The 22212-nt window shown below is 49.9% G+C and overlaps 9 protein-coding genes across 9 annotated transcripts; 4 read left to right on the top strand and 5 right to left on the bottom strand.

Moving 5' to 3' along the window:
• Positions 1–125: 125 nt before the first annotated feature.
• On the bottom strand, positions 126–2473 carry CI109_104876 (uncharacterized protein; the record flags this gene model as incomplete). The annotated part of the gene is made up of 10 exons (XM_032007715.1): positions 126–596; positions 656–662; positions 716–840; positions 903–931; positions 994–1270; positions 1337–1415; positions 1465–1516; positions 1624–1819; positions 1955–2101; positions 2255–2473. 10 exons carry the CDS (start codon positions 2471–2473, stop codon positions 126–128), a joined length of 1602 nt encoding a protein of 533 aa, XP_031857972.1.
• Positions 2474–2854: 381 nt separating this feature from the next.
• CI109_104875 (uncharacterized protein) lies at positions 2855–3696 on the bottom strand (the record flags this gene model as incomplete). Its single annotated transcript, XM_032007714.2, has 7 exons — positions 2855–2929; positions 2993–3071; positions 3163–3196; positions 3258–3315; positions 3380–3476; positions 3545–3582; positions 3670–3696. The coding sequence occupies 7 exons, from the start codon at positions 3694–3696 to the stop codon at positions 2855–2857; spliced, it is 408 nt and encodes a 135-aa protein (XP_031857971.2).
• A 202-nt stretch (positions 3697–3898) lies between these two features.
• On the bottom strand, positions 3899–5484 carry CI109_104874 (uncharacterized protein; the record flags this gene model as incomplete). The annotated part of the gene is made up of 2 exons (XM_032007713.1): positions 3899–5303; positions 5363–5484. 2 exons carry the CDS (start codon positions 5482–5484, stop codon positions 3899–3901), a joined length of 1527 nt encoding a protein of 508 aa, XP_031857970.1.
• Positions 5485–6008: 524 nt separating this feature from the next.
• On the top strand, positions 6009–8654 carry CI109_104873 (uncharacterized protein; the record flags this gene model as incomplete). Its single annotated transcript, XM_032007712.1, has 6 exons — positions 6009–6056; positions 6112–7513; positions 7593–7798; positions 7915–8205; positions 8277–8344; positions 8411–8654. The coding sequence occupies 6 exons, from the start codon at positions 6009–6011 to the stop codon at positions 8652–8654; spliced, it is 2259 nt and encodes a 752-aa protein (XP_031857969.1).
• Positions 8655–9128: 474 nt separating this feature from the next.
• On the top strand, positions 9129–9834 carry CI109_104872 (uncharacterized protein; the record flags this gene model as incomplete). Its single annotated transcript, XM_032007711.2, has 2 exons — positions 9129–9624; positions 9680–9834. The coding sequence occupies 2 exons, from the start codon at positions 9129–9131 to the stop codon at positions 9832–9834; spliced, it is 651 nt and encodes a 216-aa protein (XP_031857968.2).
• A 182-nt stretch (positions 9835–10016) lies between these two features.
• On the bottom strand, positions 10017–11328 carry CI109_104871 (NADH dehydrogenase [ubiquinone] iron-sulfur protein 8, mitochondrial; the record flags this gene model as incomplete). The annotated part of the gene is made up of 6 exons (XM_032007710.1): positions 10017–10028; positions 10121–10239; positions 10315–10386; positions 10436–10528; positions 10695–10832; positions 11052–11328. The coding sequence occupies 6 exons, from the start codon at positions 11326–11328 to the stop codon at positions 10017–10019; spliced, it is 711 nt and encodes a 236-aa protein (XP_031857967.1).
• A 353-nt stretch (positions 11329–11681) lies between these two features.
• On the bottom strand, positions 11682–14262 carry CI109_104870 (uncharacterized protein; the record flags this gene model as incomplete). The annotated part of the gene is made up of 9 exons (XM_032007709.1): positions 11682–11845; positions 11899–12163; positions 12226–12416; positions 12481–12997; positions 13052–13328; positions 13387–13446; positions 13500–13887; positions 13957–14062; positions 14122–14262. The coding sequence occupies 9 exons, from the start codon at positions 14260–14262 to the stop codon at positions 11682–11684; spliced, it is 2109 nt and encodes a 702-aa protein (XP_031857966.1).
• Positions 14263–14849: 587 nt separating this feature from the next.
• CI109_104869 (uncharacterized protein) lies at positions 14850–18589 on the top strand (the record flags this gene model as incomplete). The annotated part of the gene is made up of 17 exons (XM_032007708.1): positions 14850–14954; positions 15044–15154; positions 15212–15359; positions 15429–15629; positions 15689–15804; positions 15856–16074; positions 16134–16385; positions 16436–16696; positions 16753–17072; positions 17133–17302; positions 17354–17475; positions 17531–17812; positions 17877–18006; positions 18072–18091; positions 18156–18246; positions 18307–18370; positions 18427–18589. The coding sequence occupies 17 exons, from the start codon at positions 14850–14852 to the stop codon at positions 18587–18589; spliced, it is 2775 nt and encodes a 924-aa protein (XP_031857965.1).
• A 699-nt stretch (positions 18590–19288) lies between these two features.
• Positions 19289–21869, top strand: CI109_104868 (uncharacterized protein; the record flags this gene model as incomplete). Its single annotated transcript, XM_032007707.1, has 3 exons — positions 19289–21490; positions 21569–21756; positions 21824–21869. 3 exons carry the CDS (start codon positions 19289–19291, stop codon positions 21867–21869), a joined length of 2436 nt encoding a protein of 811 aa, XP_031857964.1.
• Positions 21870–22212: the final 343 nt, after the last annotated feature.

The following is a 22212-nucleotide window of genomic DNA, read 5'->3' as shown; positions in this document are numbered from 1 at the left end:
CTTGATCGTCAGCTACGTTCCTTGTTTGTCGGAGCCAGGTTGTGATAGCTTACAAAGCTAATGGGCCGAGTCACAATGGTCAGCCAAGTCCATCCATCCCAGGGTAAGTCAACAACAAACGATACTCACTCGTTGATAGCAACCATGCCACATTCCAACTTCTCCGCCACTCTCCTACATTCTGCCTGACTCTTCCCGTACACTCCAGCACCCAGACCGAACCTGCTCTTGTTCAACCACCCGATCGCTTCATCCACATCGTCATACGGTACCACCGTCATCACGGGTGCGAACAGCTCTTCCTGCGCAATGTCCATGTCCATGGTCACGTCGACCACCAGAGTGGGCTCGAAATATGCGCCCTGGGCATAGGTCGGGTGATGATGAGCTTTTCCACCTGAAAGGATCCGTGCACCGGAAGATTGGGCAGAAGATAAGATGGACTCGAGCCTCTGGATCGGAGTGTGAGAGATCAACGAACCGACGTCGTAGCCTGGTCGAAGGGCAGATACTCGAGGTGTCATGATCTCAATGAAGCGGGAGTACTGTGAGCGATGAACGAGGAAGAGTTCGATACCAATGCAATTTTGGCCGGACTACGGAGTGACAATATCAGTATTCTTCCATATTCACGTCGTTACGCCTGCGCACGTACAGATTGACTGGAGAATGGATGTCAGCTACTGTCCTATCACCTGAAGAGGAATCAGCTCACAATGCTCCTCTCATCCATGTACTCGCAGAAAAGTCCAAATCAGTCCCAGGTAGGATGAAAGCAGGATCCTTGCCTCCAAGCTCGATACATGTGGGCACCATGATTTCAGCTGCTGCAGCGGCGACCTGTGTGTGTGTGTGTGACGGGATCAGTCTCAAGATATTGCTTACAGCGCCATTTCACGAACCTTTTTGCCAACAGGCTCGCTTCCAATGACTAGAAAAGTCGAGCTTGTCAGCTGCATCTCTTCGAAAGGTGGGGAGGTTTGCATAGCTCACAGGTGATATGCTTGACCAGCTCGTTCCTAGTAATTGTCTCCGCCACTTCCGGCAAACAGACCACGAGCTGTACGACATCCTCATCCAATCCACAAGCCCTCAAACAAGCTTTGATTCCGCCTACGAACCACATGGAAGACCAAGCGACTTGTTCAGAACATTTGACAACAATCGTGTCGCCCGCAAAGAGGGCTGCGAGGATGGGAGAGATGACGTTGTGGAACGAGTAGTTCCATGATACGAGGGCCAGGACGGTTCCGAGAGGTTGGTAGTGGACCTAGGCGAGTTGTGTCAGTGGGATGAAAGGGAGTTGCGAAGATAGTCTTGGCCGAGTTCTACCAACCTTGGACACTTTGTGTGCAAGAAGGAGGTTCCCAGGTCTGGCCTGAGGACTCAGAGTTCTCTCGCCATAGTTGATCAACCTATTGTAGCAGTCAGCACATGATTTAAAGAGTCGTGGAACCAACTCACCAATCGAGCTTGGAGAGCGTTGTCAAGATCTCTCCAAAGACAGCGTCCACCTCTGCGTTCTCAAAACCGAGATCAGCCACGGCGATCTTGTATATCAATTGGAAGACAGAAAACTAAAGCCCGACACAAAGGCACTTCCACGATCCTCATCTCACTCACCAGTCTTTCCCGTATCTCTACAAGCGACCCTTGCGATCCCTGCCATATCTCTCAAGACCCACGCTTTGATACTCCTCAAAAAGCTAATACGTTGAGCGAATGTCGTCTTTGCCCACTGGGGTTGAGCGGCGTGTGCTTTGGATATTTGGGCCGAGACTTCCTCTGCGCTGAGAAGGGGAAGGGTGAGGAGGTGGTACTGTGGTTTTGGGGAGGTTGGTGGAAAGTCAGATCGGACAGAAGGGAGGTGGGTGAGTGGATCGAAGCGAATATCAGTGTTAGGCTCTAGACCACGATATCGCTGGAGCGCAGAGTGCGGTGAGGCATGACTCACCCCCGTAGCAGGGTCATAGCATGTTATGTGATACCTCTCGTCACCTCCCGTCTTCCCATTTTCAGGGGGTACGAGACTCTCATCGTCCTTGTGCGAGAACAAGTTGGGTCGCTCGATGATTCGTCCTTGCCACGATTTGAATGCTTCCTGATGAGGTACGAAACGTCACAGTGTCAATTATACTAATCACCACACCTCCATAATCCTTCCAATCACTCATCACACGTCTGGTTCTAGTTCTGCCCATGTTGTGTTTTGGCGCCCCGTGAGGCAGAGGGAATATATTCGTGTTGGACATACCTTTGGAACAGGCCATTTAAAGTCTACGACCCTCTTACTAGCCCTCCAAGTCTGCCACCTCTTCAAATACTCTGGCATTTTGATAGATAGTGAGATGAGTAAGATAGCTACTGAGAGCTTGTTGGGAGGATTATATATCGCGAGCCATATTTGACCGAGGGTGAGGGTGGATAGCCAATTGAGAAGGGATTCGAGGGACGAAGATAAAGTGGTCGACATTGTGATGTGGTCTTCTTCTTCTTCTTCCTGAGGTTTTGCCGATCGCGCTGACGATGGCGAGCGCTACCTCTTAGATGGATACAAGATAGCACAACGAGAACAGACTTTGCAAGCTATAAAGCAAAAGTAGTGGTACGAGAAATCACTCTTGTGATGATCATCTGGAGCTTTTGATCTTCCTCCACTCGCGCGACGTGGGGCGTGGCCGAAAATCATCCACCATTCGGTATCCGTTTCATCACTTGTAAGTTGACTACATCATCATCTTCCAGACCTGCCATAACACCAGGACCCCCACAACCTTCTTCGCTGTGTACGACTATCACATCATTTCGTCCCTCTATATTTCTGAAAGCGTTCTAATCATGACTTTGGATGTTTCTAAACACCCAAGAATGACTCAAATTGCTCTGTATTGAGAATACCAGGTTTCTCAACTCGTGCGGTCTCTTTGCCCTAAATTATACAACCTGTCAACCTCTATTCCAACGGAATTCATGTAGATGGAACAAGACTTACATTCTCAAGTTTGATGATGGTGGGGACGAATTTGACGCCGTATTTCAGACGAGCAGGATGAGAAGGGACGTTTTTCCATCTACCAATGTGCAAAATTGTAGATCAGCTACCATACGATAGTGTTGCTCCTCAGGTGGAGAAGAGCTTTCGTTCAGGCGGAGTTGACTCACTGTGCGAAGCTTCCAATGTACGTGATCACGCCCTCTGCCACAACTCTTGTCAGTCAATGACATCAAAATGAAGTTGGTCGGACTGTGCAACGTACTGGGTTTTGATCGTCCTTCAAATGCTGAATTTACAATCCCCTTGACATCTCTACAATGCTATATACAAACATAAGTACTGTTATCTCTCGACCAAACGAGTGATAGGCTACACTATACTCACAGGACACCACATCTGACCATTCTCGACGTTGGAGAAGAATATGAGGAAAACGGGTTCACCATCTTTTGAGGCGATAGCCTCGTCAGGAGGGGGGTAGCTAGCCAACCACACAAGTTAGTCATTATCGATCTGTGCCTCGACACTGGTACCCAGTTCATTGCTTACTTGGTCTCTGTGATGGTCATTCTGTCTCTGTGCTCTTCCTAACAAGTGTATGTAATTCACTGCATGTCTCGTTGAACACCACATTATTTTGCTTCAACACCCCAACTCACACTCGGCTACTAGACCTTGTTACTTGTTATCGATAACGCCATCGCTCGAACCTCAATTTGCAACTACCACAAAATATCCCTAGCATTTGACCAGTTTGATCACTGTGCATAATAAAGTCATAATCTTATCTCGTACTTAGACAAGCTACAAGATGATTAATTTCTCTCTCTACATACTGTATGTACAAAATGAATGCTTTGTACAAACTCCTTCTCCAACGTGGCGCCATGTTATCTTGCTCATTCATAATCTCAATACCCCTCTTGCCTTCTTCGACTTTCTTTCTCCTTCTTCATCCAAACCTCTCTTCAATCCTGTACCCCCGCCACCAAATAACAGTCCCCTCCTACTTGGCAATGCTTCTTCTCCGTCATCGTCCTCATCCTCATCTTCATGTCTATGTCCAATGATCACTTCCTCATCTGTGAACACATCCTTTGGCCCCGCGATATCGCCCGCTGTACCCGTCGAGTCCATTCTAGCAAATCGTCTCCTTGTCGTCGTCATCGTCATCATGGTCGGTGTCGAAACGGGTGAAGAAGGAGGTGACATATCCGGATCAGGTGAAGGTGTACGATGTTGCTCAAGCCTAATTCGTTTGCTCGGTGTCGAAGGTCCGCTAGGCCATAAAAGTTTGGGTTTTGGTAAAGGATGCGGTTCAAAATCGTCGTCTTCCGGGTCAAGCTCAGCTTGCGGGAAAGGCGCTCTTGAAGGATACAAGGGATTCGCAAAGACCTTCTTCGCTCCTCGGAATACGTAGGTGACTGTCGCTTGGTCCTCGTCAACGATAGGTCCAGGATGTCGGGTAGACGGTTCACCAGCTTTCACCAGGAAAGGGTTCTCCGTGGCATCCAACATCCGTCGACGGTCTTCTGCTTCCCTGCGATCTCGATCTCGTTGTTCCTTCCGAGCTCGCGTTAGACCTTGTGTCTTACCGCCTGTAATTACGCCGATTCGAGGTGCATGGAATGTCGGTGGCGGTGAGAGCAGGCCGGTGCTTGTCGTTGAGGCAAGCAAAACTTTGGTGAAGTTGGAAGATGGTGATGGGGAGGCAAGACGAGGGCTTCTTCTCAATCGAGATGGTGAACGTAAGGGTTGACCATCTTCCTCATCGTCTGAATCGACCACTCGAGGTTGATGCACCGTGATAGCACCAGGTGAAGCTAGTCCGACTGGCGCACCCAGTGTTTGTCCTATGTTCAAACCAGGCGCTACAATAAAGGGGTTCTCCTCAGTCTTCGTTATCGGTCCTCCTATTTGATCCACCTTTCCATGAGCCATGTTCTTATGTCCTCCTATACCGACACCAACACCTCGGAGACTTGTAGGATTTGATAACAAGCCCATCTGTTGCGCGAAAGTCAAACCAGGTCTCCGTCTAATCTTATCGGGTCTCGATGCTGATGCGGTCGAAGAAGAGAGGAAGAAAGTAGTGTGGCCTGATGGTGAAGGAGGGGAAGGAGGATCGGCGTGAGAGGATGATGCAGAAGCATTTCTACATCGTCGTCGTTGCGTTTGAGGGGTGGGAGGTTGGTGAGAAGAAGTCGAAGAAGATGCTTGAGGCTCAAGATGAGATGGTTTGAGCTGTTTGGCAGGTCGTCGGACAGTCTCCGGTGTAGGGAGATGAGACTGAGGTGGTGTTGGCATACTAAAGGATAACGTCAGCCCGCTCCCGCCGATGCAGATGTCGGTCCGCTATGCACCCACCTTGACCCGATGACATCCACATTTCTCCCCTTTCTTCTTCTCTTTTCGACTGTCGAAGGTGCTGCTGATGATTCAACCACACCGGTCCAGCCGGTGTATGATCCCTTCAAGGGTGACTGCATCGGAAGTGAAAAACAAGAAAAAGGTTGATTGATCGATCTCTGATCTTGATGTTTTGCTTATTGCCGCCCAACTCTTCCGTTCCCGTTCCTTGAATTCTCTCCTAATTCAAAATTCGAAGGCGGAATACTGTCGCTCGTAGCTGCTTCGTCAAGAAGCCGGACAGGATCTAAAGGGAAACAAGTGGACAAAGCAAGAAGTGGGGTTGAGAGATAGAGGAAGGATGAGAAGACAAGGGATGGATTGAAGAATCAAGTTGAAACACGCGTCACCCAGCGTAGAGTGGCTTGATCTATTCAACATGAAGGAATCAGGACAAAAGACAAAAGGCACTCGCCCTGGTCGGAGTTATATTCGGGGTTATTGTAGTGTGGCACAGTTACAGCACAGGTCCCGGTTCATCAATCCCGGTGCATGTCCACGTCAAAGATGTACGTTTATGTTGACAATTCGACATCTCATGCATAAACGCGTGCAAATCAGACTCGAGACACAACACTGCTGACACAGTATTTGGCCAAACGAGATGGCGTCTCCATCAGAGAGTGAGGGGGATATTGCTGCAGCAATAGAGGTAAGCCGCTCAACGTTATCCAGAGCATGAAGCCTCATTGACACTACCCCAACAGTCCAGCTCACCGAGCACTCCCCCACGCGCCGGCTCACCATCACCGCATCCGAACGGCTACGAAATACCTCTCGAGACATCACTGTCCAACATCTCACTGGGATCAGGATCCCGCTCGCCGCCACCAACTTGGAACGGTTATTTATCGCCACATCTCGCTTCGGAGCGCGAACACGAGCATCACCTTGACGAAGGTGATATCGGCGTTGGACCGTCTTCCCCTCCTCGTTCCCCCTCTCCCGGACCTTCGACCATTTATCCCATTCCTCGGAGAAGTAGTTCTCGAAAGTCAACCAGAACTTTAACGGGCTCCCCCTCGCCATCCCGATATGTGGTCTCCCCTCGGCGCGAATCATCCCCTTCAAAGATTCCTCTACCCTCGCCGACATCATTGTCCTCACCACCTACACCTTCGCACTCATCGCTCCCATCCCGACAATCTAGATCTCCAACCCCCCCTCCTCAACCTCGTTTCTTTCATTCCAAACCGACCTTGCCCACATCCACCACCGTCATCCTGGGTAACACGGCACAAGATGCTGATGACGCCGGAGATATGTCCGCACCGTTCGAATCAATACCTCTACATTCAACAACGCCCCCTCCACCGCCTATCAGTGTACCTCTCCCTTCGTCGCCTAGAGGACTGGTCAATGGGAAGGACCACAAGCGACAATCATGGGGAGGCTTTGGGATGACCCAAGATGGCCAACGATATGCAGTGGGACAAGTACCGGATCATCCACAGCCTCTCGCGTCCTCGTCGAAAGTTTCCGTCGACCTCGCAGCAGAGAATGGCGAAGCTGGCGGTATCGCTACCGGAGAAGGAGGACCTTCTGGCTCAGGCTCAAATACACCCAATGGCAACAATGGTGCGACACCTCGTATGCACGCACCTCCTGCCCATCCTTTCCCATGGCCAATACCGACCTCCCCTCAACGAGCAGAATCGAAGCGACTTTCAGTCATCTCAAACTCCTCTTCAGCTCACTCTTCATCTCAGGCAACACCTGCGCCGCAAGCACAACATCCCCAAGGTCTCGGTGTCAAAGGCGTTTCCACCTTCGAAAAGGTATACTCGCATACCCGGCCTTCGTGGTTACCGCCGAAAGATAAAGTGGAAGACGCAACGCATCTACATCAATGGGAAGAGATGATGGCCCAGTCTAGAGAACATGAGAAGGAGAGACAAAAGGCAGAAGAAGCGAGACGATTGGAGAAAGAGAAGAGATTGGCGATGAGCACGCCGAGATGGGAGACGGTGTTGAACGATAAGGAGTTTAGCGTCGCGAAGATCAGGTCGGATTTGGGATTGAGAAAATTGTGGTTCGAGGGTATACCGAGTCATCTTAGAGGGAAAGCATGGGGTCTGGCAATTGGTAATCCGCTAGCAGCGTCGAAGGGTGAGCTTGGTACTAAGCTGTTGAACAAGTCTCCCTCTTTGTCATGCCAATGGCGCTGACATGATGTGCGCCTTCATAGATGCTTATCGGATGTATGCGTCGAGGGCGAAGAAAGCGATCGAGAGTGGACGATTCCCACAAGAGACATTAGAACGGATAGAGAAAGATTTGGATGAGACACTGGTTACGCTTAAACTGTTTGGACGAGGGAGTCCAGTAAGGGATGACCTTAAAGAAATGTTATGTGCATGGGTGGTGTATCGTTCCGACGAAGGTCTAGGATATGTGAGTGTGGTTCCACTTCAACCCTGCTCAGTGACTATTACACCCTTGTTCATGGTGCCCCTTCTCCTGTTCATTCTATGTTGGTGAATAAGTATCTGACTCGCCGTACTGTGCAGGCCCCATATATCAACCTCGTCGCTGCTATGTTCCTCCTCGTCTCACCTCCTTCTCAAGCCTTTATATCACTCATCAATCTCCTCTCTCGACCCTGTCTCCGAGCCTTCTTCACCGAGACGACCGACGAGATCGACGCGTACTATCGAGTCTTGGAGAATTTGCAAGCGGATCAATTCCCAAAGATATATGCGAATTGTAAGAGTTTGGGATTGAGAGTACCGGATAGTTGGTTCAGGAGTTTGTTGGTAGAGCAATTGCCTTTCGAGGCGAGTTGTCGATTATGGGACCAGGTGAGTGCGGGTTGGTTGCAAGAAGATACTGGCCAGTGCCGGGTATGCTAAACGGAGTAACATCGTTGCAGATCGTCTTGGATGGAGATGGGTATATCTTTAGGGCTACTCTCGCCATATTCGGTTTTCTTGAACCGAGGTGAGTCCACCCTGCATCACCTAAATCAGATCTAACTGTTGCTGATATACTTCTCTCCTCGTAAAGATTATACTATCCCGACCACGACGAGATCCTCTCCATTCTCGAAGGTCACAACCCCGCCGCACTAGCTATCAGAGCTCGTGAACGCGAACGAGCTCGACTTCGTGGCGAGCCATTCGACGAAGGGATTGATGGTAAACTCAGTTCGTTCGGACTCAATGAGAGTGCGTTATTTGGATGGTTGGAAGAGGACGGATGGAAAGAGAGAGGGTTCGAGAGGTTGGTAGTGAGGGAGATGCCGGATTAGCTGTGGGCTAGGCGGAGGGAGAGTAGAAACAGCATCGCATATATATCACATCTGTACAATACTCCATGGATGATTCTCACTTTGCATTTGTTCGATCACTTTCCGTAGGACATGCCACTTCGAACATTCCCTCCCTCCCGGCAGGCCGGGTCAACTCAGCCAAAAACAGTTCTACGTTTCCTTTGCACATCACCCTCGTCGGATGACACGTACAGTGACATATCCCAAAACCGTTATGCCATCACCAACCTTTGTCAAGTGCGATATGAATTATGGAGTTGAAATACCAAAGGAAGTCATCTTCGCCCCCGACGAGGCCTGAGACAAGCGCAGAGTGCATTTATAAGCAATACTCGAGGGGTGTTTTGTCTGCGCTCCAGCTTCACAGATCTCAAGTTACAGTTCGCTCTTGACCTAGACCACCAATAGGATCATTCTCATTGAATACAATTACAGAAAACAGGAGCAACAAAGATGGACCAAACTCGTTCTTTCACTTCTCGTCTGTCTCCTTTTCCACTATCACTCTTCAACTCCTCTCCGCGAGCTATACCTTCCATCCCGACTTTGGCAGAGTTGCAAAAGCGTGCGGAGGCAATATCTTCCAGCTCCACTGTTCCTATCCCTGTGCCTGCGGTAGCTTATTCTACCACTTCGCTTGGTCATTATGATTCACAAGGACCGCGACAACCACGACCGCATCTCACTTCCGCCCTTCCGACACAAGGTGGAATCCCAATCCCACAGCCCATCCCAATCCCGCACACTGATGCCCAAAGCTATCCTTCCCCTCCTGCGTATGATGAGAAGTCCCCTTTGGTCAATGATAGTTCGAATTCGAAAGTGGGTAGGAAATTGAAAAAACCCAGACCGGGATGGAAGAAGGTCCAAGATTGTATACCTGGTGAAGAAGGACCTAACGGGCATACGATGAGAGGTAGTAAGGTCTATGTTGCGGACAGTGTAAGGAGTGAGTACGCTCGTCATACCTCTGCCTTTTCAGTCCAGCTGACGTAAATTGGTAGGTCGAGAACAGCCGAGTATTCAGCAATTTGTAGGATACGAAGAACCGAAGCGTACTTGGTTAGAATGGTCAGTGATCTTTTCCTCTCATCCTCATCGACAGCGTCAGCAATGGTATCGAGTGACATCAGCTCAGCCGTCGTTTAACCCCGTTTGAAAAAAGCTGATCGGTCTCGTTGCGTTAAATCAGGTTGACATGTCGGGATTGAGCTTTCGCACGAATCGGCCCGTTGTCGCATTATACCCATGATATATCCATGAAATGCATATGCCTTCCATACTATCCCACTCTCTATCCCCTCCCGCACACACTGTCGATCAAATATGCTCGACAAGCATTTATCGGTAAAACTGCAAAGCGTAAAAACCAAGTCAGCCACTGTCTTCCTTACCAGTCTTCTACCTTTATCCTCGGGTTGCATGTGTTTGGTGCGACGACTTACGTGCTCAGATTGCAAGTTGGCAGCGATCTCCGCCTCTGCCTTGTCACCGTTGGACAAGAGCTTCTCCTTGTTGTACAACAACTCTTCTCGAGTCTCGGTAGAGTATTCAGCGTTTTGGGCTGTGCACGCAAACGAGAAGAATTAGCTTTTTACTCAGCTCTTGGTATGCTGAGGAAATCGAGATTGCGACTCACTCTCGACGATGGCATCGACGGGACATGCCTCTTGGCAGAAACCACAATAAATACATTTAGTCATGTCAATGTCTGCAGAAGACCATCAGCTCAATTTCCGTCATTGTATTTGTGCACTCACCATATCGAGTGGTCCTTCTCGATCCGTCCTCACGAGCTTCAGACTCGATGGTGATCGCCTGAGCGGGGCAGATAGCCTCACAGAGCTTGCACGCTAGTATGACGAACAAAATAAGTCAGCTCCGATCGATCTGTCAGTCAATCGCCACCCATAAACCCAAAAAGAAACAAGGAGGTTGCCGATCGCGTATACGGCCATTCTCATTGTCGAAGGGAAAAGCAGGAGGTCGGGTTTTAGAAGTCACGGCCCCGCCACTCACCAATACATCTCTCCTCTCCGTTGGGGTACCGTCTCAAGGCGTGTTCTCCTCTGAAACGAGCTGACAATGGTCCCTTTTCGAAAGGGTACATGATAGTGTAGGGCGGTCTGAAGAATTGTTCGAGGACGATCCACATTCCTATATAGAGTAAGGACAGATGAGATCAGCATCGCCATTCCGACTTCCGATTGACTTTCCAAACGATCTGAGTATCGGCGTTGTCTATCGTTCCAGCGTTCCAGCTTCAGAACCGATCAGGGGCCCCCTCGCCGACTTAAGTCATTACACCCAGCCTCATAATAGAGGGTGAAGGAGCACACAACGGCAACACAAACCCAAGTGAAAACGCCAACTCACCTCTCACAATCTCTGTAAAGAACAAGACCTGACTAGCCTTATCCAACGCGCTCGGTCCTTTTGAATAATCCGGCCATTGTTCTTCACTTTGCGCCGTCGCTGTCGTCGTCTCTTTTGGGTTGGGTGTCTTCGTAGGTCCAGATTTAATGGTTTGAGGTCCGGTAGAAGCTGGTGTAGCTAAGAGAAGACGGGGTGTGAGGTGGATTGATCGTCGTGCGAGTGTTGGGGCGGTCAAGGGGGTGGTGAGGGGACGCAGTAATGAGAGGGGTCGGACCATTTTGTGACACTGTCTACTACGTGATTGAGGATCGGAGAGGTGGTGAGGAGATTGGTTTATGCTGAAGTAACAAGTGTCAAAGCAACGATGGATATACAACCCTTCTAATTAGATCGTAGCTGTCTGGTAGTGGTGGTAGTGATGGGTGGACCAACGAGGTTGATCCGATGTCAGCAATACAATCGGCATTTCACCAATGTGGCACTTTTGATCCACCCAATGAGGCTTAAGCCGTTTGCTGCAACCACGCTCACGTGGCACCCATTCTATTGACATCTCTGGATTGAAGGTACTTATTGCATAGATTGACCATACAACAGCAATGTGTCCACGTCTGAATGCACGCACTCCGCTTATAACTTCGCCTTGACGTCCTCAACTCCTGCAGCTACTTCACATACCCGCCTCATATCCCGCAATGCTTGTGCAATGTTATGCTTGAATCGTTGGGTGGAAGTCTTGTCGCAAGAGTATTTACTTTCGATGCCAAACTTGACCAAATGAGGACCAGCAAGGTCTACCAGGACTTGTCAGCATTCGCTATGCTGTTTTATTGCCACGACTACTCACAGTTAATACCATATCCATCCGGCCACGCCGCCCCGAATCCTGTACCCATGAATTTCCCACCAGCACTCAGACCAGAAGTTGACAACTTCCATTCCTGTGATTTAGCATACAGCTCATCCTCAAACAACGCATGCGTCTCTCCAGGTCTGAGTTGGACTTTCAGGCCCATAAGATGTCTGTCGTAACCTTGCCCCGCGGACGAGTTGCGAGTAAGGGTGTTGTGTGCTGTGCATGCTTTGGTGAGCAGCGCATAACGGGTGTTATCCTGTACCAAAGCATTTCGTTAACCTCCACTGTATAATCTGATTTGTGTGTAGCCTAACTCACGTCTGCTTTTGAGTCAAGCATTGCTTTGACAAAGTTCCTGCTGTCGCTACTTAGCGATCGTATGACATCTGTACGTCCATGTAACATCATCCTCGTTGAAGCTGTCTCGTAAGTGGCTGAGGCGTAGCCTTGATCCTTGTACCAGGCGAGCTGGAGGACTTGCTGGATATAGGCATCCGGTGACTGCTTGGCTGTGGATCATATCGCACCGCGTCAGCTGACATTCAACTCTCCGTGACGAAACGACCGCCTCACCATTCTTCTTGATCCACTCTGCACCGTACTCTGCCCACCAAAGTGGGCTGGCGTCGGAATCGTTGATCAACTTCTGATTCTTGACCTTGCACTCCGCGATCTCGCTTCGGATAGACTCGTCCACCACCCAATCCAACTTCTCCCAACCCTTGCCTTCCCCTTGTGACGGAACAGCGGCACCAGAGAATTGACTCTCGTCGACAGGTTCGCCCAGTACGTATTCCGTAGCGATGGACGGGATCAACGCGTCGACTGGGCTGTGTTCGCCCATTAAGCCTGTTCGTCCGTTCGTCTCAACCAACAAGCTGATGGCTTTGTCAAACCACCTGTTTCTGCCGCCTTCGATACCTGATGCAGAATTTCGGACTTGAGCGTCCACGGCCGGAAGTCGCAGTGGATCATCGCTGGGGACGCTAGGTAACGTATAAGGGTCGAGAGATAGGACAATGAGTGAGGATGATATGGAATTGAGAGTTGACCGATTTGTTGGTGATAGGAGTATGAGATGTTCGCGATTCTGGAAAAAATCCTGTCAGCTTGGATGCGGTCATTCAATGAAGGCTAAGCTCACCTTCACCCAGTTATCCCGCTCGTCTGCTGTCAGAACGCCAATCTGGTCGGCCTGCTCCCCTTTGTCTTTGCGACTCTTCGCATCCGCGACAGCTGATTTGAACCGCCTTTCGATCTCGGCGACGGGCAAGGGTTCAGGGATGCCGTCTGTGCCCATAGAGAAGACGTCTATCGAGTAGACAAAGTCATCGATGAGCAAAGTGAGGTGAAGAGCTTTGTTGTCTATGACTGAAAAGGCGTCGCAGTTCGGAAGCGGAATACGGGATAGATTAAACATCCTGGACATGCTCCGTCAGCACGGCACTTCGCGAGAGGAAGTCTTCATTCAATACTTACTTTGCGTATTGAGCCATGTCGAACGGACCAGCTCGTGATGAGTCGGGCAAAATCTCCTCCCTACCATACATCGATAAGACCTATTCTCATTTCGCTTAAAGGTGGGAACATACCTTAACAGTTTCGTTCTAAATTCCGAGAATCGTCTCGCTATCCAAGCCGCTCTTCTCACTTGCCAATCACTCATCCATTCTCTCTTCGTCACTTTCTCGTACAATATCGGCGGGTCCAATCTACCTCCATTCGCATCTATCCATTCCTGACCCCCGCTCTGACTACCCGCGGGAACGTCTTTTGATGGATGATGGGGCGGTACAGAAATAGGTGATGCGAGTGAGGAGCTGTTACTAGAATATGTTGGAGGTTGGGGATCTTGAGGGTCTGGCGCGAAGAGTAACCACCAGTTGGAGTTGATGAGCAAAGGTGCTCGCCATGTGTGGTAAGCCAGCGCGAGCCAAAGCGTGTCGTTGAGCCAATTGTTGGGCGAAACATGGTCGAGGTCTGTACACAATGAGTAGCATCTAATCAGGTCCAGAAGTCCCCTCAGGAAAGTGTTGCAGCTGGACTCACCTTTCAGACGTTCTTGTAAAGCTCGGCCTAGACCACCTGGACCTGCGAAATCCTTTGCGTATAGCTTTCTCTTCTCGAGCTCGTTAGACAAGGAAGCGGCATCATACTGAGCGAAGTGTCAGTCTAGAGTTAACTTTCCCCAATACACAGGACCGAGTGGCTCACCGTTTGTTCCAATAGCGGAATCAAGCTCTTTACATACCCTTCGAGACTCTTCTCGAGGTCCGGGACAGGTAATCTGGGTAATTTGGATTGGTTCGAAAATGTTTTGGGCTGATCTCGACGATGAGCAGAGAGTGAGAACATTCTGATTTGTGACTGAGCGATTGATGCCGCGTGAGATTGAGTGACAGTGGTGGTTGTCGATGATAAGCAAGTGGGATGAAGGAGGCGCTGGTGTGTCAGTGAAGGATATGGACGGATGAGATGTCGAGTCGCAGTAGAGGTAAGTGACATAATGTGATCACCACTCAAACGAGATCTAGACACTGAAGCTAGTCATGAGGAGGAAGGTAAGCAGAGTAGAGCCGTAGCGAGTCGATGAAGACAATGGTCGTTATTTCAAGAGGAGAGAAGAGGAGAGGAAACGGAACAGCTTCGCTTGAGTTTATGTGATCATGTCACAGCACACGAAATGGAACAACAAGCTTAAAGCTATTTCCCGGGTAAGCGATGCAGCCCATCATAACCGGTCAATTAGGCGTGCGTAAGCTTTGTTGTTGCTTGTACGGTGCTTTGACCTCCACCGGAGACATCCAGCTGAAATACAGTCAATTACCACTACAGCCAGTAATATCGATCATCTTCCTTTCTCTCTCAACATTAGGTAGATCAGCTGCCTGGTATCCACTCGCTGCTGTCCTTCGTAGTGACGACTGGGCTCCATCGTCACAATGTCGGATGACGCGGCTTTCGCTCAACTCCTCGATATGGGGATACCCGGCGGTCGGGCCAAAGCCGCTCTGCAGAGGTCCAAGGGGGATGTCATGTCAGCTGCCGTGAGTGGTCTCGCACACAGTGACTTGATAGAGTTTCAAGCAGAAATCAGGGAGCCTATTAGAACCTCCGTGCTGACGATACCGGTTAGGAACGTGTCTTCGCCGGAGAATTCGATGATATACCCTCGGACGATGAAGGAGAGGAAGGTGCAGATTTAGCCCGAGCTGGGACAGGCAATCTGAACGGGAAGCGACTGCACGTGAGTCAACATGGCTGAGTGACCATATGAGCATATTGTGCTGAAGTTCCGTTCTAGGACGCCGACAAGGCGTCGGGCAGCTCATCTGGTTCACGACAAAGGAGAAAAAGCACATCGCTCGTTGAGGATGACGTGATCAATGGCTCGGATGATGATGGTATCAGCGAGGACGGGGATGGGTTCGATATCGGTTTCGAAGAAGATGGTATGTCTGTCAAGCTTGTAAAGCTTTTCTCTCCTGGCTTACACTAAAATTTCACCGACGACATACCAGGAGATCGACTTCTCTCCGACCCATACGCTGGCGAATTCTTTTCGAAAGACCGCGTGGAGAAGATCGTACAACCTGTGGAAAAGGAGCGATTCGCTGAAGTCCCTTTGCTGAGCGATCACAAGATCGACAGTGTCAAAGGTGGTAAAACACGTGTGAAGCTGCTGGGACGAGGGGAGTGGATGAGTGGTTGCCCTGAAGGAAGTGAGTGGTCATCTTCAATCATAATCAGCTTCATGAGCTCGCCCTGACAGCGTTGTTAGATGAGCAGAGTTATCTCTTCCAGCTGTACTCGATGCTAGAAGAGGGACAAGTCGCTTGTCCTTCCGGATGCGGACAGTCCTTTGCCAGAAATAAAGAACAGTTCTTCGCTCTTTTTGTGAGCGACTGGATCACCCGTCATCATGCAGACACTGACGTGACACATCAGCCCGACTTTGCATCATATTTGGCTTATATAACGAACAACATCCGTGCAAGATGTCCTAAATGTCAACATGTCGTCTGTCTAGCATGCGGCGAACGTGCCGGCACGGTTACGATGTTGAATGGAACCGCACATAATCAGAATCGTTTGGGGAATTGGAAAGGCATCTCGGACGGTAGTAATTTTGTCAACGGCGACCTTCTTCACTGCCCGAACATCCAAGTAAGTAAACAATCGTGACAAAGCTACTTGATCGTGCGACTCACCGATCTACTTCCTAGGGCGTCATCCTGGGAGTTGGTCTGCACATGATCGAGCGTACGTTCTCAGACGAAATCGCGGTTATCGGCAGCAAACAGGCTTCAAGCAAAGCACCACCATCCAAAAAGATCAAGACCAGCCTCGCCGCTCAATCAAAAATCCTGGTTGGTCCTCATGACGATGACGATGACTTCGATTCAGATTACGACAATCGCGGATCAGGCGCTACTGGGAGCAAGGGCACCGGTTACGCAGGTCGTGCGACTGAAGACGTAAGCAACTTTGCTCTCCTGACTCTAATTGCTGCTCATCGTTTCCGCAGCGGAGTGGTCAATTAGAGGCAGAGAAAGCTCAAGCAGTAGCAGATGAAAAAATCAGAGCACTCTTATCTCACGTCAGCATTTACCTCCCCAATCTACACCGAGAAGGTGGAGCTCGATCATCCGATCTCTTGGTCCATCCTACGGCTCTTGCGCATCTCCGACGAAGGAGCAGTTTCGTTAACGATCTTTTGCGGAACGACTCTCTTTTCGACATGTCGCAACGAGGTGGACTGTACAGAGCACTTTTCGACTGGCTAGAGGTGCGTCTAGGAACTGACTCTCGATTGCTCTAGGCGTGGCTGACGATCGTCGGCAGATTGTGTCTGGTCACGAGGCTCTCGCTAGCATGCTCGCCATGCCACAGATGCGACCGGCCAAGACTGAACATCTGCCAAACGAGCCCGGTTCAGTCTTGGTCACATACGAAGGCTCCTCGAGTCCTCGAGAGCTCTTAGAGAACTGTGTCATCCAAGCTCAAGCCGCTCTCAAAGGACTTCAAGGTATCGTCCAGGAAGAGGAGGCACAAGAAGTGACAGAGGAAGACTTACGAATGAGCAAAAATGAGGTAGCCGTTATAGAGAGAGCGAAGGCGGATCATGCGAAGAAAGACGAGAATGTTCTCTTGCGAGAATTCTGGTTAGTCATTCAACTAACCGTCTATCCACTACGAGCAGGTCCGTGCTAATGTCTCTGAAGCCAACGGATCATCTCATCCGCTGAGACGATCGATAAGTCGTTGATGGAAACGAAGGGCAAATCGTTCGTGAAGAGGATGCAGGAACAGTTACCGAGACTACCTGGTGCTGGAGTCTTGGTCAAAGACTCTGGTAGTAGAGGAGTCACAGATGAGACGGTAATCAAGATATGTGAGCTCTGCCGCTCTTGCGAAACCGCGGTAGCTGACTCATTTCATTCAGATGAGGAATGGGCTGGTAGAGCAAGGTTCCAGTATTGCGATTTGACTACACCATCGGAAAGCAGTAAAAAGACCGCCTACAAGCATGCCTATAGCGGATTACTTCAAAGTATTGACGGATTGGTAAGCCCCCGACTAGTCATTACACCACTGCCGATGGTTCTAATATCACTCCCAGGATCTGCCAAAACGCTCGCTGGCCATAGCGAAAGAGCTCGCCGTCCTTACAACAAGTCTCCCTGTTGCTTGGCATTCAACTATTTTCCTCCGAGTTGACGAAGCCAGAGTTGACGCGATTAAAGCGATGATCATTGGTCCGGAAGGGACGCCCTATGAGAACGGATGTTTTGTCTTTGACATCTTCCTGCCATCAGACTATAATCGAGTCTGTCCGCAGGTCAAATCGATGACTACGAATGGTGGTCAATACAGGTATAATCCGAACCTGTACGCGGATGGAGTGAGCCCAATTACATTGTCAGAAGAAAGGGAAGCTAACCCATGTTTTCCCACCCGGTGTACAGAAAGTCTGCCTTAGTCTGCTGGGAACATGGCAAGGTCCAGGGTGGATCTCGGGTCAATCGACCTTGCTCCAGGTTTTGATATCGATTCAGAGCTTGATCCTGTGTGAAGAGCCATACCTCAATGAACCAGGTCAGTCAAATTGCCCTCCCAAACACTCGATCCATCGATAAGTATTGACAGAGGTTTATCATCAGGTTGGTCGGGTCGGGGTGGAGTGAGCGTCTCCTAATGCAACATCTACAGCTGAGCCGTGACTGACGGCTGTATTTTCCTGACAGTCCACTGAAAGCAAAGCCTACTCTGCCAACGTGAGACGAATGGTCATGGTTGACGCCATGGCCAATAACATCAAGTCGCCACCACACCCGTGTGAGTGAGATGATTCCAACCAGCAGGAATCGAACGTGCTAACAAATAGGACACGATCAGTCGAGAACGATATCAAGACTCACTTCCGTCTGAAAGCGAAAAGTCTCCGCGAGCAGATCATTAAGTACGGTTGCAATTGGGCACTGTGATTCTGTGCTAGCTGACAGCCGTGAGATTTAGGTGGAAAGCGCTGGATGACGGGAAAGCTATTGAACCGGACAGAATGTCATTCTCGCTGTCCGGTAATCGATCGAACTCATCCGACAAGATGACATTTGATAAGGCTGCGGCGGAGGTTCGAAAGCTGCTGGATGATTTGGAAGCAAAGCAAGAGGAGAACTGAGGGCAATTAGCGTGTGCGAGAGGCTTAGAGGCTTTGCATTGAATGGAAGTCATAGCTGCATTCTGGAAGACGACGTCTACGAAGTGTCATGTCACATAACGAAGAGAGTTGAAAGAAAGATAACCATGCATATGTATACATATATACCTTCATAAAACCATGTGATAGCAGTGAGTGGAAAGTCAAAAGAAGGGACGGAAGTATAATTGCCACTTTGCCTCCTCGCCACCGAGGTTTGCCACCCAGCTAAGCCGAAAGACGCCGCGCTGTATTACATTGATTGTCGGTGACAACGTCCTCACTTTACAATCTCCTCCTCTTTCAATAACGATAACAGTCCATCTCGTTCATTAGTCATCATCCCTTCAACGTTATAGCATATACACAAAATAGGATCGACCAATAACACCTGGAACGTACACTCCTTTCCACGACTTATCATCCACCATCCTTTGATCGAATCGTGCGAGCTTTTCTGTCAGACAAGTCTTCCTACCGATCGACATAGCAATTGAAGCGTTAACAAACGATCAACATCTTGGCTTTAGCAATTCTGTCCGGGACTTAGTAGTGAGTTATTTAGACTTCATTCTCACGAGCTCGCTCGTCTTGATCTTCACAAAGCTGATTGGTCATGTTACATCATTAGGTCCAAACCACTTCCTTACCTCGCACTGCCAAGCCCACCTGTCCTTCAGAATGGTATCAACAAAATCACCCCAGCCCAAATCCCCGCCAATCACACAAAAAGTCCGGTCTCCTCGCTCACCACGGTCTCCTCGCTCCCCTCGACATAAGCCAGTCCCCACGGAAGGTTTCACACCTTTATCATCCGTTCTTGCCGATGAACCGATGTCGGTTTCGTCTAGTGACTATCCTTCGGCAACGTCGCCTCCTCTCGATCTCAGGTTACGGAGAGTCCTCTCAGGTGGGACGGACGGCTCTACGTCAGTCGGTACAAGTCTCGCAACACCAACGACAGGCAGCGTCCCCATGTCACCTAGCTCTACCGGAGTGAGGACTCCCCGAGCGAGGAAAGCTCCATTAAAGATCGATGCGGAGAGTATGGATGTAGACGTCAAGAAGGACAAGGACGGAGGACATCAACTAGCCTCAGATATGGATGGACTCAAGGTCCAATCTCCAAGTAATGGGAGTGGGGCGTTACCAATATCGTCAGCGTTGGGAATCAGTCACACTGGAAGCGAGAGACCTCGAATACAGCCCCAAATACAACATCCACCTTCATCATCGTTATCCACCCATTCAACAACAGCACATGACCGGTCATACTCCAGCTCAACAGATTCGACCTCCACTTCCTCTGTACATCCCGTTGTACCTGCCCACCTCGGCTCGAGCTATGGAGCGGAAGGATTCCCTACGATATTCAGTCGATCGCCAGAAGACAGCCCAATGGCTTTCGGAGCTCAGAATGGTGGGCCGCAATTAGGCTTCTCAAACGGCAGTAGTAATGGGGTAGGAAATGGGAATGGACACGCCCTGTCAAATGGCAGTGATTCGATCGATCCTGATCTGGCTGCGAGACAAGCAGCGGTATTGGCCAAAGCGGATGAAGCGGTACGGCAACTCAACAATACAGCTACTCTGTTCCAGGGTCCATCAACACCTGGATTACCCTCTTTCGATCACTCCTTCCAAATACCAAGAAACTACGCCAATTTCGTCACCCCTCATCAACCCAATCCTGCTGTTACCAGACAGTCATCCACCAGCTCAAGTGCGACCGATGCGGCGAGTACTAGCTCTGAGGAGTCGGATTGGTGTATACCTACGATAGAATGGGTGCCAACGAATCCGGCTTCTCCGGGATTGCCGCATTCACCATATCCGCATGGTCCGGGATCAGTGTTCGCTCAGAGGGAAAGAGATCGAGCAGCCTCGGCTTCAGCCGGAAAGATGCCACCCCCATCACTGACTGGAAAAGGCGTGTCATCGCCCCGAAGACATAGCGGTGTAGGAACGAATGGTCATCTCGAACCTCCAACACTACAACATCAACACTCCGCTGGTTTACCTGTCGGTGCATCAGCAGCTACTCCTTCCGGTTTGCGGCAGTCCAGTGCGTTACCTCCTGGCGTAGCATCTGACACTGCAGACGATGATGACGACGATGCGACGGTCGGTCATGGCCGCGAGAGATCACCGTCGACTTCTTCACAATCTGCACAAAGTGGCTTGGACCTTCTTTGGCGAGCTGCGCATGGTATCGCTCAACCAGCACCATTCGATGCCAACTTTGAGCACAAGGGTAAACGAAAAGCTGGCGCGGAAGCGGTCGACAAATGGAGAAGTAGTGGAATCCCTACTGGTGTTGGAGCTCCTCCTTCTACAGGTGAATCACGAGAAGTGAAAGATGAAAAACCTAGTAGCGGTAGTGGTGGGCCTCCTAGGAAGAGACGGAGAAGCGAAGTGCAGATGGAAGTTATCGATCCGTCTCTCCGTACTCAGGGACTGGCAGATGAAGATGGTCAAGGGGAGAGGGATGAAGACGCGGATATGGATGCAGACGGAAGAGGGAGAGAAAGTACGGCAAGCGAGTACCAATCCGTTTCGCCAAGCGAAGAGACGGGTAGTGGAGACGAAAGCGAATACAACAATGGTAAATTGCGAGGTAGACCAAGTGGTGGAGTCTCAAGAGGTCGATCGACGAAGAAGGTGGGCGCGGCTGGTGGCAGTAACGGTGCTGTGAGAGGGAAAGGAGGTGCGGTGATCAACTCTGCTTCTGCCCCAGGGGGTGTCACGAGAGGAGGAACGATCAAGAAGGTCAGGAAAGTGGGAGATTCGCCTTCGGGTGGTAGTAAAGGTGGAAGGAAGGGAAGTGCGAGCGCTAGTGTCCCTGCTGGTGGAGTACAGTGTGAATACGTAAACCCATTACCGGTGAGTGTCGTTCTCGGCTCAAAGCCAATTGGTGCTTGCGTATGGAATATGGAGGCTGATGTTTGTGCGGTGGGATAGCCATACAATCGATGTACCGATGTCTTTACGAGAAAATACGATCTACCGAGACATATGGCCCGTCACGCTCGAAGAGAGGGAGAATTGGTATATGAGGGTAAACTTGCGGAAGACAAGGCGATCCTCTGGAAGACGATAAAGGATAAACCGAAAGTCACATGTCAACATTGTGGAGAAAGCTTCACGAGGTGAGTTGGACCCTTCTCACTACGGAGTCAGGATCAAGCTGATTTTGATCTGGTTGATTCACTGTAGGATGGACGCACTGAAACGACACCAAGCGAAACAGCATCATCATTGAACGCGGCTTATGAGAATAGGGAATGGTAGTCATACACGATCGCACGAATAGCATGATAGGTCAAGGCATGTAATCAAAAGGCAAGAGGAAAGTGCGGCGTCAAGGAATTCCGCTGGGAGTGGAATAGGAAAAGAAGGAAAGGGAATCACTTGTATTGTCGTCATATTGAAAACGTTGTGTTGACACGTCAATCATAATCATGTTATGCATGTCTATGTATGTGAAGAGGAGTCAAATCGTATCCTGTCCTGGGATCCTTCTGACAGGGTATCACGAGGAAAACGTTTGATACACTACCGACCCATTTTGGCTAATTTTCATCTACGGCCATAGAGCCCAGAAA

This window comes from Kwoniella shandongensis, chromosome 8 (assembly GCF_008629635.2).
Source record: "Kwoniella shandongensis chromosome 8, complete sequence".
Classification (NCBI taxonomy): Eukaryota; Fungi; Basidiomycota; class Tremellomycetes; order Tremellales; family Cryptococcaceae; genus Kwoniella; species Kwoniella shandongensis.
The sequence above is the reverse complement of the archived record's forward strand: the minus strand, read 5'-3'. Positions and strand labels throughout refer to the sequence as shown.